Raw genomic sequence first — 20,396 nt, 5'->3', positions numbered from 1 at the left:
GGATCTTGGGAGTTGGAACAATGAGTATCTTCTAATGAGATCTGGAACATGAGTCTGTGATAATGAGTAGATGTGGAGGTCTGTAGAGTTGAGGAAAGTGAGAACTCTTGGCTTAGGTGACCTTATTGGTCCTCAACCCAGATGTTGATTTCATGGGAGATGGGAGAGCAAAGAATGAGAAGATAAACCATGTGTTTTAAGTAATTCAAGGACTTAGAAATTAGTCCTTGAAGACAGTAGAGGTGAAATGATTTGAATTATATATCATGTTTACTCAGTTGCTTCAGTCTTGTGACCCTATGGACTGTAGCCTACCAGGCTCCTCTGTCCGTGGGTTCTCCAGGAAGAATACTGGAATGGGTTGCCATGCCCTCTTCCAGGGGCTCTTCCCAACCTGGAGATTGAACTCACAATGCATATTCTGCGTCCCCTGCGTTGCAGGTGGATTCTTTACCCACTGAGCTACCTGGGAAGCCCATATAATGTTTAGTGCTTTTTAGATTTTAAAAGGTATACATGTTTAGAAAAATTTGGATTTGAATCCATCTTTCTGCTTTTCTTTATCCAAAATGAAACTATATCCTCTTTTGTAAGGTAAGGAATGAGCATACTTTTACTTGTTTTAATCTTCTCTTAACTCTCCAGATTTTGTTATAGGATCTGGGATTTTAATATTTGTATTATAGTATTATTATTGCTCAAACTTAAAGTGTTACTTATGTTCTTTAACATTACTGATATTCATACTGTTTTAAAATTCAGTGTATAAGACTTTAGACTTAGTTATATGTGTAATTTGTTCTGTGTTAACTGGTAGTGCATTTATATCACAACCTTCTTACAGAGCTCATAAATATTTGAAAAATATTTTTTAACTTAGTTACCTTCATACACAAATGGCATCATGTATAGATACTGAACTCTTGGGTCACGAATTATATTCTTATGAAGTTCCTAGACATTATTCCTTTGCTTCTTGTAGTGAGCATTACAGAGAAGTCCAATGTCTTCTGAGTTATTCTGTCTCCCTCTCTTTCTATCTCTCCTCCTCCTTTAAAATCAGAACTTTAACCAATATTAGTATAGGCATGTTTCCTGTCACCTTTTTCCTAGTCTTATTTTGAGCTCTTTGGCTCTGCAAACTTAGGTTCAGTCTCATCTCAGCAAAGATAGTTTCTCATTTGTTTTTTGTCTTTAGGAATACCTTTACACTAGGTCTTCATTCTTCCCCAGAGCTAAAATCTTTTCTCTCGATGTTTTAATCTTTTTTCCTTTGCATTTCATAAGAGTTTCTTAAGCTTTTTTTTTGCATAATTGATTTATTTTTCTTCTTTGTCAGCTCTATTGTTTATAGCTGCCAATTCTGATTTGTATTTGAACTGCATTCTTATTTTCTGATAATATTTACTCATTCTGTCTAGGTCCTCTCTATTTCTGCCTTTCTCTCAGCCTGCCCCATTTTATCAGAGTATCTTAATTTCTTTTGAAAGATTGTATAAACTGTACACATACACTGCATGTGTATAAAATTTTTGAGAATATAGAACCAATTCTTTCTATAATGTACTCGTCTCAGGAAGTGTGTATTTTTCACTTGTATGCTTTTCATCTACATTTCACATGGTATATTTATATCTTTATATTGCAAATGTTCTAATGAACACCAGGTTGCTGTTTGTTTGTTTGGCTTACTCATTCTGCTCATTAGTAATGCCTTGCCATAAATAGAGTAGTCTGATTCTCTTTGGAATCCCTGGTATAGTTAGTTTTTGCTTCCAGGGAGGTGAGGGGCTCTGTCTGTAAACTGTTAACAACCCAGCAGCCCAAAGAGGTGGGAGAGAGCCAGAGTGTGTGTTTTTCCTCCTAGCAGGAATGCAAAAGCCTAGTACCATTTTTTTTTATCTGGGTAGAGAAGCTTCTGTGCCAGGCGCCAGTTCTCCATACAGTGGCTGAGCCTGGTTGCTCTTCGGTGCTGTTGCATCTGGAATTTGCTCCAAAAGCACCACAGACTTTTTTGATGCTATAGAGACCACAGGAGCCCTGGGACTCCTCAGTGCTTTAAATTGCTATTGACCTGGAATGGTGGGATGGAGTTCAGTCCATTCTCCCCACAGGAGCAGGGTGGGCTTTCTGAAACACAAATTGGATCATGTGATTTCTTTGCTTGAAATGATTCAGTGGGTCCCCCTTGTCTTTGGATAGAGTTCCAAGGCTCTGCACATAACTACCTGTCCAACCTTATCTCCACTGATACGTGCCTTATAATTAAACCACAGTGGGTTTTTTCATTGCCTCAGGTGAGCCATATTTTACCTTCTATTCAAACTTATACACATACACTTCCTTCTGCCTGAAGTACCCCACACCATTCTCCTACATTCCTACACAAACTGGTTAACATGTAGAGTCTTTGTCTCTCTCTCTCTTGCAACAGTAATTTACAATTTATTCAGCTGTAATGTACTTATTCTGACTTTAAGGTGGCATCACATGGCATACTTTTGGGTCCATTCCAGAGATTCCTGAGGTCACTCTTCATTTATCTCTGTCATTTTATAGATTTGTGCAGTCCCTGGCACTCAGGAGTCATCTGGGTTTGGAAGACATAGCATTGAACCAGTGGATAAAAAAAGAACTTCAGAAACAGTTGAAGCAGGAGGACATTGTGATCTTAGAATATCAATACATATGCTGCTATTACTGTTAATATTTGGATGATAAACTCTTGTAAATGCAACTTTAGGTGGTTTGAAGGTGGAATCTGTAGGAATATGAATTTTCAAAACACACACAAAAATACTGCCTTGATGCAGGCTGCCATTAGGCCATAATCTTGGCTTAATCACCCCCCACTTGACCTGCAGGACATAGTTCTTCTGTGTTCTCTTGCTCCGTGGTCCTAAGGCAACATGTATGTATTACTGCACTTCTCACCCTCTATTATAATTATTTGATAGGTTGTAAAACCCTCTTTTGTCTGTATATTCTGGGTAGAATCCACAACTGCTTGTTTACCAGTTTGTATAGGTCAGGCCTGGCACATAATTTATATATATTTGTTGAATGAATGAATGGAGCATTAAATTTTCTCATTGTTCTGGCCCAACATCATGCCTCCAAATTCAGGGCTATCCTTGGGTCCTGTCAGGGTCTCTTCTCCTTACTTCCCTGAGATATATTAGTATCTTTCTTCATCGTGGACCAGGTCTGTGCTGTCTGTAAATCTGGACTAATTTTGTATGAGAGGATTACATTTGACTATCATTGTAAGCACTCATCACAGTGTCTAGTACCTAGAAATAGCTGAATAAGTCTATTTTTGCTATTTGAAGTCAGTAGCACCACTAGGAAATAAAAGAGTGGCTCTTTGCCTGTTTACCTTCATGCAGATGGAGGCAACTGGGAGAGGAGGGTTACTTGCCTACTGGGATGGAGTCTTTAGGGAAATCTTAGGTTTCAATTGAAGTAAGGTACTCCAACAATGTAGAGTCACCTCGAGACATAGTTGAGGGATTAAGGTCAAAAGGCCAGATAAGTTTGGTGTGGTATAAACGAGATGGAGTTTAGCAGCTAAGGAAGAGAGTGGAATGAGAGACGTGTGTATTGGTGGGGGGATGTAGATAAGGGGATGATGAAAAGTTTGGCAGTATGAATAGAATAGAGACACCCTGTTCTACTGGGAATAGGAGTCGAAAGATGACTATTGAGTTTAGAATGATCTGAGTGAGGGGGAAAAGAGCAAATAAAATTTGTTTAAACAAATATTTTGATTACTTCTCAAGAAATACTATTAGCAAGGCACTATGCTAAGTGCTAAGGGTTCACTGATGAAGTAAATGGTACCACCCATTTCTCCATGGAACTTGGAGCATGTGTCTAGCATATGTTTGGTGAGGAACACAGGCGTAAAGCATGTAATTATCTATAAGATTTTGAACTGTAATGAATAGTGGGAAAAGTAGAGGTTATTTGGAGAACATATTAACAGGCAGAACTATCTGAGTTTGGAGTCAGCATGCACTGTCTTTCAGCTGTGGACAGTGGGTATGAATTATTAGGGGATCATGGAGCCTAAAATGCTCCAGGTGCAGGGTCCTGGGCAAAGATCCATAGTAGGTAAAGACTGTGATCATGTTGAGAAATGATGAAAAAGCCAGAGTGCCCAGCACTAGTCATATTTCAAGGGGAAAGACTGGAGTGGTAGGCAGAAAATGTAGAAAATATTTAGAATTTTATCCTAAGAGTAATGGCTTGCCTCAGAGGGTTTGAAAAGGCAAATGGCACAGTCCATTATCCATGGTGAGGTCAAGTTAGTGATCTTTAGATACTGTATTGATCACAATGCAGGGAAACCAGGTTTTTGAGGAGTCTGGCCAAGATGATGGTATCTAGGGTTAGCAGGAACATTCACCGAGATTCTTGCATTTATCTGCATGTGTATCTCCTATGCCTACCATTCCTACAGGATCTTGTTAGACACTTGTTGCCCCAGCCTCATAGGCACATTTGTGTGCTTGCACATTAGTGCATGCACACAGTCTCTTATCAGGCAGACCCTGTAGACTCCAGTGTTTGTACAAAATGTTTCAACCATCTTTAGCCCTGGGAGGTTGAAGAATAGTCAAGCTTGTCCTCTGCCCTTTCACTTCAGGAGAGGAATGGAAAACCTCCTGTAGAGGAGAAGGTTTGTAGGACAGAGGTTAAAAGAATGCCCTGCTATGATAGGAAAAGATGAAACTCCACACCTCAGGAGCCTGAGCGACTGCTGGCTGGGAGGATATATTGGAGACCAGACTCTCTTGATGTAACCAAAGAAGAGGAGGTAGAGGGTCAGGGCAAGGGTCAACCAAGCTCATTTTTTACATGTTGTTCATATGGTGACTGTTGCAAATGAGAACTGACCCTTAACAGGGCCACTGAAGTGGTAAAAGTTTTTCCCACACACTTCACACTTGAGAGATGACTAGGAAGGGCCAGGGCTTCTTCCAGAAGTGCTAAGGCTCAGTGATCATTTCTTTTCTTTCCTTTCCGCCCTTCCTCCTCTTGTTTCCCAGTCACTTGTAACTCAAGTCAGATTGATGTTTTGTTTGTGGTGTCTTGAGAAAACCATAATGAGCTGTCTGTATCGTCATGTGTTGCAGCTCATAAAATGGTGTCTTGTGTAGTGGTCCTCAGTTCACATGGCCAGAACTTGATGCTAGTGAGGCTCAGGTCAGTTTCCACTTCAGTACAGTCCTGTTGGGTTCACTCTATTTTCTGCCACACATGCTGCTCATAATCTTACTCATTCATCGTTTGCTTTTAAGACCATAGATGGCAGCAGTAAGAAAAGATCATTATGAAAGTGACTGCACTCCTACAAAATCAATATAGTGTACTCTTTTTTCTTGTTTTCCTTTTATAAAATTTATTTTTTGATTGAAGTATAGTACATTTACAGTTTTGTGTTAATTTCTGCTGTATAGCAAAGTGTTACAGTTGTACATATGTATACATTCTTTTCTAAATTCTTTCTCATTATGGTTTATCATAGGATAATTGAATCCAGTCCCTGTGTTATAGTAGAACCTTGTTTTTTATCCATCCTGTATATAATAGTTTGCATCTGTTAACCCCAGACTCCCTTCCCCACCTGCTTTTCCTTTGTCAATCACAAGTCTGTTCTCTGTGTCTGCAAGTCTATTTCTGTTTTGTAAGTAGGTTGATTTGTGTCTTATTTATAATTAAAGTGTAGTTGACCTACAATATCATTTTGGTTTCAGGTGTAGAGCACAGCAATTCAGTTATATATGTGTGTGATATATACACACACACACACACACATATGTACATATTCCTCTTCAGATTCTCTTCCCTTATAGGTTATTACAAAATATTGCGTGGAGTTCTTTGTGCCATACAGTAGGTCCTTGACATCACTAATTATTAGAGAAATGCAAGTCAGGACTATAGTGAGGTACCACTTCACACCAGTCAGAATAGTCATCATAAAAAGTCCACAAATAATAAATGCTGGGGAGGGTATGGAGGAAAAGGAACTTCCTGTACTGTTGCTGGGAATGTAAATTGGCACAGCTGCTGTGGAGGAGAGTATGGAGGTTCCTTAAAGAACTGAAACTAGAGCTGCCGCATGAGCCAGCAGTCCCACTCCTGGCCACATATTCAGGGAAACCATAATTTGAAAAGATACATGCACCCCAGTGCTCACCACAGTACTATTTACTATACCCAAGACGCGGAAGCAGCTTAAATGTCCATCCGCAGAGGAATGGGTAAAGAAGACGTGGCACAGGTATCCAGTGGGCTGTTCCTCAGCCATAAGGAAGAAAGAAAGAACGCCATGTGCAGCAGCACAGCTGGGCCTGGAGATTAGCATAGTCAGCCAGACAGTTGTTGTTCAGTCGCTCAGTCGTGTCTGACTCTTTACGACCCCATGGACTGCAGCACGCCAGGCTTCCCTGTCCCTCACCGTCTCCCGGAGCTTGCTCAAACTCATGTCCATGGAGTTGGTGATGCCATCCAATCGTCTCATCCTCTGTTGGCCCCTTCTCCTCCTCCCCTCAAGCTTTCCTAGCATCAGGGTCTTTTCCAGTAAGTTGGCTCTTCACGTCAGGTGACCAGAGAAAGGCAAATATCATATATATCAATTATATGTAGAATCTAAAAAAGTATGAATGGACTTATTTGTAGAACAGACATAGGAAACAAACTTATGTTTACCAAAGGGGAAAGGGGGATGGGGGAGATATAAATTAGCAGGTTGGGATTAACATACACACACTCCTATATACAAAATAGCATGTTTGTTTTTCTAATGGTGGGTTAGTAGTATTGTCTATAGTTGAAGTACTGCTTAGCTGTTTTGTTCTTCGTATACATTGCTCAATCCTGTTCTTCCCTCAAGATAGTTTTGAAGGCTAACTTGAAATGTTGTGATCACACACCGCAGTGTTCCTTTTCAGCACTCAATTTCCACTTTTAAGTTTGTCTGTTTCTTTTTATAAAAAAGTTACCTATTTGTGTTTGGCTGTGCTCGGTCTTTGTCGCTGCGCTGGCTGTTCTCGAGTTGCAGCGTGCAGGCTCTCTTGTTCAGAGCACAGATGCTGCGGCACATGGGCTTCAGGAGTTGTGGCCAGCGGACTCAGCCGTTGCAGTTCCCAGCCTCTAGAGCACGTGACCAGTAGTTGCGGTGCACAGGCTTAGTTGCTCTGCAGCACGTGAGATCCTCCCGGACCAGAGGTTGAACCTCTGTCTCCTACACTGGCAGGTGGATTCTTTACCACTGAGCCATCAAGGAAGCCCAAGTTTGTCCATTTCTAATTCTTTTTCTAACTAGCTGTGTAAATGTGGATAAGTTACTATACCTCACTGGTCTTGTCTTGTTTGTAAAATGAGCACGTTAGATTGAATCTAAGGCCTGTTTCATCACTGATGCCAAGTGTCTGGTACAGTGGCTGATATATAAACTGAGGTGAATGACCAACAGAACTCGTGCTTTCATGGAACTTTTAGTCTAACAGAGACTGTAAAATATAAATGAATATAAAATTACACCATTTGATAAATGACAAGATGGACTGAACGGAGTACCCGAGAATTGAACCTGGGTCTCCTGCATTGCAGGCAGATGATTTATCAACTGAGCTATGAGGGAAGGCTGAAGGTCAAGGTATGAGAAGTTAATTAACCATATGAGTAAGAGGAAGAAGAATATTTAAGGTGGAGAGGACAGGCTATGCAGAGGCTCTGAGGTAGGAAAGAACTTATTTAAGGAACAACAGTAAGCCATGTGGCTAGAATAAAATATATGAAGGAAAGATAGAGACTTGAGATACATTTAGGAGGCAAAAGCTATCACCCAGAGAGTTATCAGTATATACTAGTGGCTCTGAGTGTTTAAGGTGGTGCTAACAGTAAAGAACCCACCTACCAATTCAGGAGACATAAGAGATGTGGGTTTAAGGGACACAGGTTCAATCTGGGTCAGGAATATCCCCTGGAGGAGGAAAGGGCAACTCGCTCCAGTATTCCTTGCCTGGAAAAATCCCATGGACAGAGGAGTCTGGTGGGCTACAGTCCATGAAGTCGCAAAAGAGTTGGATACGACTGAGCGACTTAGCATGCTAAGTGTTTAAGGTGTCAGCCTTCATACCAAGTTAGTCCAGGTTTATATGGCAGTAGAGAAAGTAGTTTCTAGAAACAAGTTATTTCCTTTCTCGTAGGAGATGGTTAAAACCTAATAGCCCACTGCCTTAATCCCAATGTTAGATACCAGTAGCCTGCAATAACTGGCAGGTGAAATTAGTAAGAGGGATAATTGATGCCCTCACAAACTTGCCCAACCGAGCTTTGTGCAACATATTTTGGGAGTTCACCGGCAAGGTTTGTGTGCTGGCACAATGATGGTACATGCTGAGACTTGTTTGGATTGAAGGAGTAGTAGCTAGGTAGGGCATGGAAAGAACGCAGCTCTGTCTTTTTACCAGGGGCTTTTATATGCTAGGTAGCTAGCTCCTAACTTAGTGCTTTCTCCTTTTCTCCCAACTAACACAAAGTCATTTGCTTTTAGTTCACGTTATATTCTACTGGCAGACTAATGTTCATATGCAGATTTGATCATACCTTCCCTCACCTGTGAGCCTGCAATAATTCTCCTTTGTCATATCAAGTTCAAAATTCATATAAGAATTCAGAGCCTCAAATGGTCTCCAGCCTTTTGTTTTAAACCCATCTCAAGAATATACTCCAGTCCCTTTGATATGTTCAAGATCTAAGCCCACAAACCTGAGTGAACCTTCTTCCTCCAGCCCAGGCTGATGCTTTTTTGCCATGGAATAGTGGGAAAAGCTGAATGCACCCAAGCTCTCTAGAATATCACCAAGAAACTTTACTGTTTCAATATTTAGTGACTTTTTTTCTTTGTCACTTTCTACCAAGGGTCTTCTTTTCTTGACTCATGCTTCCATCCCTTTTAGGTGTGCTTTAAGACCCTAGAATCAGGGACTTAGTCTGTAGGTCTTATTGATCAGACCCAGAGTTGGATAATTAACTCTGCTGTAGTGGAAAGAACAGTAGTTTTAGAGTCAAACTGATCTGGATTTGAATGACAGTGCCTCTGACTTACCAGTTTATGGCTCTGGGCAGGGGTGGTAGGGTCGGTGGTTACTTAACCTTGGTGAGCCTCATGTTTCTTATTTTTAGGCTTTTGCATTGGTTTTCTCCTTTGCCAAGAGGGAGGTGACATGAAAGAAGTGCAGTATGTTAGTAGACTTTCCATTGGGAATTTTGGAACAAGCAATTTTGTGGTACCCTGGTCACTGTTCTAACATTCCAAATGTAATAACTGGTTGCTGGAATTGGAATGAGGAAAAAATTCTGGCATAAATATGCCTGGGAGGGATTTTGTTTTGTTCTGGAGAAATATGCCCGAACCTTAGAGGAAAATGATCCATTCTATGAAAGATTACGTATAAGCCAGCATTCTTTTGACTTTCCAGATTTGATTTCTCTAACAGTATCTGACACCAAACACAAAACGCCTTAGGTATTTGACCTTCAAAAATCAATCTCATTGGAAAAATAGTCAGCTGTACTCAAAAAATACATTTGACTTTTGGATAGTAATTTGAAGTCATAAGTTTTTCCAGTAATCCGATCATATGAGTCATGATTTTAATCCTCCCCTCCCCCAACCTGTCTCCTTCCCCATGCTTCTGTGTGCTTGGGAAGACGGAGATGCAGAGAGGTTGTTTGGATGTGGTGAGATTCACACCTTAAGTCTTTGTCAAGGATTTGAGAGTCAGCAGCTCTAGTTCAAATCCCAGCCCTCCTGTACCCCCTGCCTCATGACAGGTGAGTTATGTCACCTGTCTGAGCACGTTTCCTCAATGAGACAGGGATCGCAACACCTCAAGCCCAATATGTGGTTCACAGTAAGCCATTAGCGACTCTTGATTTCCTTTCCCAAGAGTACAAAATTTTTATTCCAAACATTATTTCATTAACCTAGTCTGTCTCACTATAATATTTAAGTGTCTGGGTGTTATATAAGGTATATGAAATATGTATGAGACTTTAAAAATACGCAGTGTCTTGTACTCAGAATTCTCAATAATTACCAATAAGAAAAACAACTTCCAAATTTCTCACAAGCAGCAAGTCACTTAAGTTTGATGGTAGCATAGGTATTTTAAGTTAGCATTAGTGTAAGAGACAAGACTCTGAGGAATTCCCAGGTTGCAGGAACTCTTCACCTGCTTCTTGGTTATGTTTTCATTTCTATATCCCATCTGCATCTTAACGACACATCTGCCATTACTCTGAGGTAGCATTTCTGCCAGAAAAGTAAGGGAGCGAAGCTTTCTATACTGACATCATCTACCCTGGGGGAAATGATTGCTCCTGCACTTCCTCCCTCCCTCTGTACTAGTAAATGCTGTTGGATGCAACAGAGAGATCCCCATCTCAAATTAGGGAAACCTGCTGGAAGGGACATCTCTCAGACTGGCTGTGCTCGTAAATAGGCTTAGGAACAGCCAGTCTTTGTGAACAGCTGAAGCTAGTAACTTGAATGTCCCCAGATTCTGTTTTTCTTTTCTGTGCACTTCTGCTTCACTAGTATCACACCATGTGTAGACTGGTCACATTTTTCTTTTAGTCCATGTGGCAAAGGGTCCCTAGTCCAAAAGTTTGGAACAGAGACACAGTGACATAGCTTGTATCAGATGCCCATCCTAGATCAGGAAGGTGTGATCATGTAAATACGTGGTGGCTCCTTCAGGTGTTATATGGATGAAGTGGAGTGAGAAGAGCAGCACAGGAGGGGCCCTGAGCATAGAGTTCTGGAGTTGCCCACACACTGCCATCTTAGGCAGTGGGGTCTTAGCTGGGAATACAAAAAAATGCTCCTGAACTGAGTTTGCTTGCAGCCCAGTGATGGGAGATGGATATACAATCAAAGTGCAATAGAATGATGTTGGTTCTGTAATAATGGATGCATTGGTTAAATAGGAGTAAAGAATAGGTGGTCAGTTAGGTTGGCTCAGACACAGAAGCCCCTGTTGGCAATGATGGCTGCACAGTTGGGCACTTTGCAGACTCTGAAAGTCCTTGAGCCAGCTGACTTATTATCTGGGGACTAGGTATAGCCCTGGTGTTTTCTAAGTATGAATGCCCTGTGCTTTATCGTTAAGAGGCCTCTGCATCAGTGTGCCTCTTTGAATTATTCAGTGAGGTTTTTTTACAAAGAAAGAATTAAGGATATCTTGAGGGTTTTGTCATGTTCTGTTTTAGAGAGTTCATATGATCTGAATATTCATTCCCTTTGGTAGCTTCTTAAACCTATTAAAAGACAACTTATTATAAGACAGATTCATCAACTTGTTTTACAACTCAGGTAACCTGGCATTTAACTGCTGGTCAATTACAAATCCCTTGCTTTTAAGTAGCTTAAAAATAACTCCTATTCCCTGTCATGAGGCCCAAGAGTGTTTGCCACAGTCCCTGTCCTTTGCTGTTGCGACCACCTGTGGTATATCCATTGGTGGTCTCATGTTTATCATCCTTTAGTTTGCTTCCTCCGGCAGAACAAACTGATCCTTTTCCATCTTCTGCTGTGTGAGGTCAACTCTCTACATCTTATTCCACTGCTCCATCTTTGGCTCCAGTCTCTTCATCTTGGCTTTGCGTTTCACATTTATATTCTACCAAGGCTTTTACTGTCTTTAACTGCTTGATTTTTCTCTCTGCCCTTTGTTGCTCTTGCATATATTTTTAATTAAACCTTCTATTTTGAGATAATTGTAGTTTTGCAGAAATTTATAAGTATTAACAGAGAAGTACTGTTTACCTTTAACCAAGTCTTCCCCAATGGTAACATCATCATCTTGCAAGACTGCTAGCTAATATCATAATCAGAATATTGATATTGATATAGTCAAGATACATAATGGTAGCCTTAATATTTTGATTTTTAAGGTTGCTTCTCATCCTTACTCATCTCTTAGACCCTTCTCTCCTTGCTCTTCTCACATTCATTGTCCTGGGAATTTAACCAAATCTGACTTAAGTCCCTTACAAGACTCAATTTTCTCTCTGGTAGGCTGGCTAGACTTCATGCTGTCAGAGTTTCTAGGGATAGAACTTGCCTTCCCTAAATTATCTGCCTAGAATTTGGATGTCTCTCTCTGCTCTGCTAAGTCACTTCAGTCGTGTCCGACTCTGTGTGACCCCATAGACAGCAGCCCACCAAGCTCCCCCGTCCCTGGGATTCTCCAGGCAAGAACACTGGAGTGGGTTGCCATTTCCTTCTCCAATGCATGAAAGTGAAAAGTGAAAGGGAAGTCACTCAGTCGTGTCCAACTCTTTGCAACCCCATGGACCACAGCCTACCAGGCTTCTCTGTCCATGGCATTTTCCAGGCAAGAGTACTGGAGTGGGGTGCTATTGCCTTCTCCGTTGGATGTCTCTAGGTGGCCTTAAAAGTCATGTGAGAACCTGGTTTGTCTGTGAGTTAATTTTGCCATAAGTTCACGCAGGTCACATGAGGGTGAAGAACGTGTGGGGGTTGGTATGGTACTAATCCTCTGAGACTCAGAGCCCTAAAGAAAGACACTTTTCCCCCCAAAGGACAGTTCTGCACAGAGGATGTGGATGAGTGCCTGCTGCAACCCAATGCCTGTCAGAACGGGGGCACCTGCACCAACCGCAACGGCGGCTACGGCTGTGTGTGTGTGAATGGCTGGAGTGGGGACGACTGCAGCGAGAACATCGACGACTGTGCCTTCGCCTCCTGCACCCCAGGCTCCACCTGCATCGATCGCGTGGCTTCCTTCTCTTGCATGTGCCCAGAAGGAAAGGCAGGTGAGGCTGGCGGAAGAACAGAGCTGGAAAGGGTGAAAGGGCTGGTGAGCATTCAGGACTCTGCCTGCGTCTCTTTCATCCCTTTTGGGGTATGTCCTTTTACGTTTCATCTCTTGGAACATGGCACCCAACGCTGTTCTTCTGGAAATGTAATTGGTAGCCAAAGTGCTGTGAAGTCAGTCTTCTTCCTTAGGACTTTTAGCTCACAGCTCCATGTACTTCAGTGTTTCATCTCCCCAAAATGAAAGTAACTCTTGCCTTGGAAACATCTGTTACCGCCATAAGATTTTAAGCTAAAAGACAGCTCAGAAATTAAGGTAAATTTCTCAGAAATTAAGACAAAATTACTCACAAATAGAGGTAGGTACTTAATTTTAAGAAGAAATAATCCATTTACTCAGAAAAGGTTAGCAAGAGGGAAACAGTGAAGTGTATTCCAGCTCTCAATATTGCCCTATAGGGGAAGGTTTTCACCAACTGCAAAGTTAACATTGCTCTAGCCTCTGAGTTTAACAGTTTGGGGTCTAGGAATAGAGCAGTGAGAGGAGGAATGTTACAGGAGATAGCTTAGCGATAGAACTTTGTGCCCAGCAGTTTTGAAATGTTCCTGTATCTATACCTTTTCAAAAGCCCCGCCTCCAGCTTTGTAGAAGAAGCCTTAGTCACCTCTTCTTAAGCTAATTGCAGACTGGAAAATCCAGTTCCCATGTGAACTGTGCAGAACATGGGGCCTAGTCATGTCTTCAGAGTCCTGAGGGCACTTGAGCCAGGAATGTTGACACTATTAAAAAGCTGCCCAAGTATAGGCTGATGATGTTCAGCTGGGTTTTTTTTCTTCTGAGGCTAATGAAACGCAGGTGGCCCCAAGGTCATCAGGTAGCATAATCTTGGGAAAGTGGGTTGCCAGTTAAAATATAGGATGTATGTAATATTTGGGACATAGAGTAGATAATTATTTGTTGTTTATCTGGAATTCCAATTGAACTGGGCAGCCTCCGTTTTTACGTGTTAGACATGACAGCCCAGTGGGAAGGATATCTGCCTTTTCCTGACTCCAGCATCTCACCATCTCACAAATCCCTGACATGATCTACCCTTGAGGAGGGGTCCAGCTGAAGGCTCAGATTCAGAGTATAGAGAGAGGTGTCTGCAGAAGCTTCTTGCTTTGCAGTTAGCTGCAGCATGTCCCTAAGGCAGGATCAGGCAAAGGGGAAATTGCCTCTAAATCTTCACATTGGATTCTGACGTGCCAGTCCTAAGGTGTTCAATCCTCCATGAAAGAGAAACTCATTCCCCAGGTAAGGGGCATTTTCTCTTTCTTCTCCTTTCCCCACCCCTGTGACAGGTCTCCTATGTCATCTGGATGACGCGTGCATTAGCAACCCCTGCCACAAGGGGGCGCTGTGTGATACCAACCCTCTGAATGGACAGTATATTTGCACCTGCCCGCAAGGCTACAAGGGGAGTGACTGTACAGAAGATGTGGATGAGTGTGCCATGGGTGAGTACGCAGAACCCTTCCTATTCCTGTCAGTCGAACTCAGCAGACATTTCAGCTGAAGCATGTTTCACTCGGCGTGCATGTTTCATCCAAACCTCAGACCTGTTACATGCCCTCTGTTTACAACTGACCTTTCAGTGTAACCATATAGTCTATCCTGGGAATTCAAATATATAGACGGTTTGTGCTTGACTTTTAACATGTATCCCTGCCTTAGTGACTGTTTGGGCATAAGAACAGCGGAGACACACAAGAGTTGAGATTGCCCTCGTTTGTCTTTCTTTCGCTATTTCCTTCCTTCCTTCTTCATTTAATTATTTATTTACTTACTTTCTTATTGACTGATTGATTGATTAGAATGACATAAGAAATTGAGAATCAGATTATTAAAGGACTGGCCCTAATGCTACTAATCTGACCCACTTCTGTAGTCCACATTTGTGGAAGCTCCATCGAGTGCTTTGATCCTGGTTATGGGTGCTTGTGTCTTCCAGCCAACAGCAATCCTTGTGAGCATGCAGGAAAATGTGTGAACACAGATGGTGCCTTCCACTGTGAGTGTCTGAAGGGCTATGCAGGACCTCGTTGTGAGATGGACATCAATGAGTGCCACTCAGACCCCTGCAAGAATGATGCCACCTGTCTGGATAAGATTGGAGGCTTCACGTGTCTGTGCATGCCAGGTACATGGGCCGTCGGTGTGTGGGGTCTAGACCAGAGACCTTGCACTGTGCTTGTCTTAGGCAGAGCACTCAGTACAGTGTGGCATTTCCGTAAGCTCTGTTGGCATTTAATCCCTAGCCACAGGACCCTTAGGGTTTCCCTGGTGGCTCAGTGGTAAAGAATCTGCCTGCAGTACAGGAGCCGCTGGAGACATTGGTTTGATCCCTGGGTTGGAGGCGGGCATGGCAACCCACGCCAGTATTCTTGCCTGGAGAATCCCATGGACAGAAGAGCCTGTTGGGTTATAATCCATTGGGTCGCAAAGAGTCGAACACGACTGAAGTGACTTAGCATGCACATATGCAAGGGGACCCTTAAGGACTAAGGCCCATGTTAAAATTCTTAGATCTATGGAAAACAGTCCCATCATGTCAAAACCCAGATACTTGTGAGAGAAAAATTCAGAAGATTTTTAAAATGCAAGTATACTTTGATTTAATAAAGTATTTATCATAAAAATTCTTTAAATAGCAAGCTTTCCTTATCCCCTGATATATTACAAATAGCATACCATTCCATTTATAGAAAATAATATTACCCATAATTGTATAGGAACTTGCTGTTTATCTCATGGTGAGATACACATGCTGTGTTATATCTTGGAACTCTTCTGCAGAGACTTCTGCTTAAATCCTTAGAGAGCACAGCTGAACTTTAGCTTAAAATGACAGCTGTCAGGGGCTGCTTGGCCTGATAACGGGTGCTAACCACTCTAGCCTTGGCAGGCCCTCCTGACTTTGACTTACACCCTGAGTACAACAGCATCTCTGATTCATTCAGCTGGTCCTTAGGACTGGGGACCCTGTGGGCCTGGCACTGTCCTGAAAGCAATGCCTGGACTGATCCGAGAATGTAGTTCAGTCTTTGTTGGCATGCTAGGTCTTACTAAGGTCTTTGGAGGTAACCTCTTCTCCGTCTCCACAGTGACATGGATATCCCAGAATATGCCCGTGTCTGACTGATGCTCACAGTGACTGTTTTCAATCATGGCATAGTCCTCTTTTCCCTCTGCAGAAATGTTCATACGCATAGAGGATGTAGTCAGCTTTATGAATTTGTGCTTTCTTGGCTAGAATTTGCCTTTGTCTTTTTCTAAGCCGCTTGTGTGGTCCATTTTGTTCAGGTTTCAAAGGTGTGCATTGTGAGTTGGAGATCAATGAATGTCAGAGCAACCCTTGTGTGAACAATGGACAGTGTGTGGATAAAGTCAATCGCTTCCAGTGTCTGTGTCCGCCTGGTAAGTGCCCACCACCTGCCCCTGTTTTCTTTGAAAGCACAAAGCCGACTGACCGCAGGGAAGAGAGGAGGGAGAGAATGTGTGTGGGCTCTACATGAGGAAGTCATTAAAGTGAGCGCTTTGGGATAGGAGTGTGTGTGTATAGAAGTGGGGGATTTGCTTCAGCTAGAATATCTTCCAAATCCTTTGTGGCCAGAGGTCCAAGTCTATTCTGAATGGCCCATGACCTCGCCGTCTGTGTGTACATTTCAGAAAGTTCATACCTCACGGAAGCCCTTAGTTCTAGGTTACTCAGGATTTTATTTTTTCCTGTGAGTTATATTCTTGAAACCTTTCTCTGAGATGATTATTTTTAGACATTTCACCCATGGGTACATTAATAGCACAAGTCAGTTCTTTCCAAAGAATGCTGTGTCTCTCCTTTTGCCCCCCCTCAGCCATTGTGGAAGCCATGCTGAATTTTCTGCCTTAGGCTATAGCCTCTCTTGTTTCTTCAGAGAGAAGGTCCCAGTTCCTGTGCAGCTACATTCACTTCTTAGGGGGTTCTGTCTGTATGCATTCAGTTCCTACTTTAAGTTGAAGTGAAATCTATACTGGGAAGAAAAAGAGGTGAGAGAGACACCCCGGTGCCTCTGATGCCCTGAGCCTCACCCGTTATCCCAGGTACCTGTTCAGGAGAAAAATTCTCCACGTGCTGATCCAGGGGTATAAGCCTGCCAATAATGGCCCAGCTCTTCTGGGCATCACTCTGATAGTGAGGAAAACATAGGATAATCCTTTGATGTGTGTCATCATGTGCCCTTTTAAGGATTCACGGGGCCAGTTTGCCAGATCGATATTGACGACTGTTCTAGTACTCCGTGTCTGAATGGGGCAAAGTGTATAGATCACCCGAATGGTTATGAGTGCCAGTGTGCCACAGGTAAGACTTTTTCACTTCTTATTCTCCTGCTAGGTCCATCTGCACTAAATAGGAGACTGTCCTCTTCTCGCTGCCCTGCCAGGCCAGTCTACTAATGGGCTGCTCTGTGTTTAGAAGGGGCTTCTTCCAGCCTCTTTCTTACTGCTCCCCCTGTTTCCTTCTACAACAGCTGCTTCCTTCACCACAGTGATGGCCTGGCCTGGACACTTCCATTTGATGTCCCCGTCTTTCGAGGGCAGATTTTGGCAATGGCGAGTTTCCAGCTGGCTTTGCCTTATTCCTCTACAAAAGGGAAGGATTCCAGCTGAAAACTATTTGTCATTGGGGCTTCTCAGCAGGAGGCCTGTCTCTGTGTTTCTTGAGGCAAGGGATCGAACAAAGGCTCAGAAATGCAGTGGTGGGCAAGTGCAGAGATTTTCTGCATAAATACGATTGATGCTTTGAGAGTCAAATGTGTATCTGGACAGGGGAGAGAGCTCTATCTGGGAAAGTTTAGGTCCTCTTTCCTGACTCCTGCTACTAGAATCAAAAAGAATGTTTACAAATATTATACATTTCTGATCTGTGCCGACATTTCTAATTTGGGAGTGGATTTGAATAAGCCAGACATTTCTTATTACACATTTGCTTCTGCACAGACCATTATTGTGTAGAGAAGATTAGAAATTATTAGAAAAGATAATTTCCCAGTTTCTTTTTTATCTGACTGTTTAAGAAAGAAGTTATGAATATAATTCAGGACATTTTTTTCTTATTTTAAAAAATGGATTCTTAAAAGATTTTAAGCATCATGTGCATGATTTTTTTTTGTGATCACAGAAAAGCAAACTAAGTCATAAAAATAAACAGAGAACTACTATTTCAGTAGTATTAGAATATTACCACTTATTAGGCCTTCTCAGAGTAGGCCCTGTCAGATGATCCACTCAGCTTCCTTTTCTTTTCACAAACTCTGGTCTCTGTTGGAAAAGTTTCAGGTTAGGTCCTCTTCTGGCTAAGATTATGCTTATGGAGTATAACCTTCACTGGAGAGAATTTAAACTTTGAACTCATGTTTAAAAGGGAGGAGAGTCCTTCCAAAGTCTCTTAAGAAGATTTAAGGTTGGATAAAGGAACTCTTATGTGCCCCTTTTAACTGTCTTAACTTGGTCATTTTATTTAACAAGTATTGGTTAAAAACTTACTATATTTGCATAGATTCCTGGAAGGTTGGGAGGAATAAAGAAAAGTTCTCTGTCCTCTCAGGTCAGAATTGGAAAAATAAGGTACATGAAGTCATTAATTTAGTACCTATATATGCAGACTGGTTTGGGAGGAAAGGCATATAGAGATAAATATATTAAGGAAAATTATAGAGAGCTATTCCCCACTGAAGTCCAATATGCAATTAAGATGCAGTTAAAATGTCTCTGCAGTGAAATTATTGATCATTTAGAAAAAGCTATTTGAATTCTACAGATCTGACTTGAACAACTTCGTTTTAAACCAGACTCTCTAGACTTGCCTTATAAATAGTGCAGATAGTCAGTTCCAGTTGCTTATGGACCACAGTATGAATTGTTTATGATATGGGATGTGTAGGATTAAGAGGATGCTGGAGCTACATGTATGCTCAGGTGTGGAATGTGCACCTTGGGTTTTAAGTATCTTGGGTACAATTCCTTCTAAGGATTCACTGGTGTGTTGTGTGAGGAGAACATTGACAACTGTGACCCTGATCCTTGCCACCACGGCCAGTGTCAGGATGGCATTGACTCCTACACCTGCATCTGCAACCCGGGCTACATGGGCGCCATCTGCAGTGACCAGATAGATGAATGCTACAGCAGCCCTTGCCTGAATGAGGGTCGCTGCATCGACCTGGTGAATGGTTACCAGTGCAACTGCCAGCCGGGCACGTCAGGTAAGCCCACTCTTCACTGCCTTGGGAGTTTTCACCGTTTCTCTAAAACAGTTTATACCGATGTCTCAGACTTTCTCAGCACATGCTTAGGTACCAGAAATACAGTCTTGATTCTGAGAAGCACAGCCAGAAACATCTCAGGGGCAGATAGCTCTAGCCAGTAGGGAAGTCAGAGATAATAGCTTCGCAGAGGTGATGATTCTGTGTATGGTTTTTTTTTTTTTTAATCAAAAGGAGGCATACCACTTCAAAAAATTGAAATTATTATTGAAAATTGAAAACCTTCTTACTTTTGTGGTTCAATTGGATTGTCTTTTTTAACTTCCACCTTACTCAGATTAATGAAGTTGGTCCTTCCCTCTCCATCCCTCCCGTTCTTCCAGTAGTTTTTCCTCCCTTTTAGAGTCCAGTATCTTTAATGGAGAAGGAAATGGCAATCCACTCCAGTATTCTTGCCTGGAGAATTCCATGGACAGAGGAGCCTGGCAGGCTATAGTCCATGGGGTCATAAAGTCGGACATGACTGAGCAACTATCACACTTTCTTTAACGGGTCATCTTTCTTCTGCTGTTTTTCTCTCCTGGGCTTTGGGCATGTGGGGGACTCAGAAGGAGAGGAGAGACACTGCAACATGTCTGGGTTATTGTCAATTAGAATGCAGAGCTGTCGTTTCCCATCCCCAGTTCATGGCTGTTTCCTGCCTCCAGTTGAATGACGGCTTGTTAGTCGTGAGGGCATGCTACTCTTTGCTGGGGAAATGTTGAGCTGTTTTCTCAGGCAGCAGCATTTCACAGATTTCAGTGGATTCTGTTTTACTTATTCGAGGAATAATTATGGTCACAACTGTGGTTAATGGACAGAGAAGTTCTGTGTCTCAGATCAAAGGAAAATGTATTAGTGGAAGATTAACTAGTGTGTGCCTTTGTTAGAAGGGAACCTGCCAATACAAGGAGTGATTTATTGAGAACTCATTCTCCATTTAAGGAAAATGGCCTGTGTAGGGGGCAAAGGTGGGGGAGGCGGTTAGCTGCCCTCATTTTATTTTGTTATTTCCAAATCCATTTCTTCAAACTTGTCAAAGGCCCTGGTCTTCATCCAGGAACTCGTACATGCCAAGTTTGAAAACAAAGTCCTTTTTGAGTTGCTCAAGCATACGAAAAACATCCCATGCCTTCCCAGTTGAAAATGCCTTCCCCCTCCCCACGTTTAGATAACTCTCTAAAAGAGCTGAATAGATCTTTGTGAAACC

At 42.2% G+C, this 20,396-nt stretch overlaps 1 protein-coding gene and 1 pseudogene across 6 annotated transcripts in view; one reads left to right on the top strand and one right to left on the bottom strand.

The window, feature by feature from the left end:
- The window catches only part of NOTCH2 (notch receptor 2), a 212,622-nt gene that overhangs the window by 136,524 nt on the left and 55,702 nt on the right, over positions 1-20,396 (top strand). For all 6 annotated transcript variants that reach the window (XM_060401816.1, XM_060401813.1, XM_004002392.6 and 3 more), the window contains 6 exons: positions 12,628-12,861; positions 14,207-14,362; positions 14,857-15,045; positions 16,209-16,322; positions 17,131-17,244; positions 18,914-19,147. In XM_060401816.1, coding sequence (XP_060257799.1) covers positions 12,628-12,861; positions 14,207-14,362; positions 14,857-15,045; positions 16,209-16,322; positions 17,131-17,244; positions 18,914-19,147 — 1,041 coding nt within the window. The remainder of the gene's footprint in view (positions 1-12,627; positions 12,862-14,206; positions 14,363-14,856; positions 15,046-16,208; positions 16,323-17,130; positions 17,245-18,913; positions 19,148-20,396) is intronic.
- On the bottom strand, positions 2,487-3,195 carry LOC121817658 (ubiquitin-conjugating enzyme E2 D3-like; annotated as a pseudogene).

The sequence above is a fragment of the Ovis aries genome, chromosome 1, assembly GCF_016772045.2.
Source record: "Ovis aries strain OAR_USU_Benz2616 breed Rambouillet chromosome 1, ARS-UI_Ramb_v3.0, whole genome shotgun sequence".
NCBI classification, from domain to species: domain Eukaryota; kingdom Metazoa; phylum Chordata; class Mammalia; order Artiodactyla; family Bovidae; genus Ovis; species Ovis aries.
This window is presented reverse-complemented; position numbering and strand designations above follow the sequence as displayed.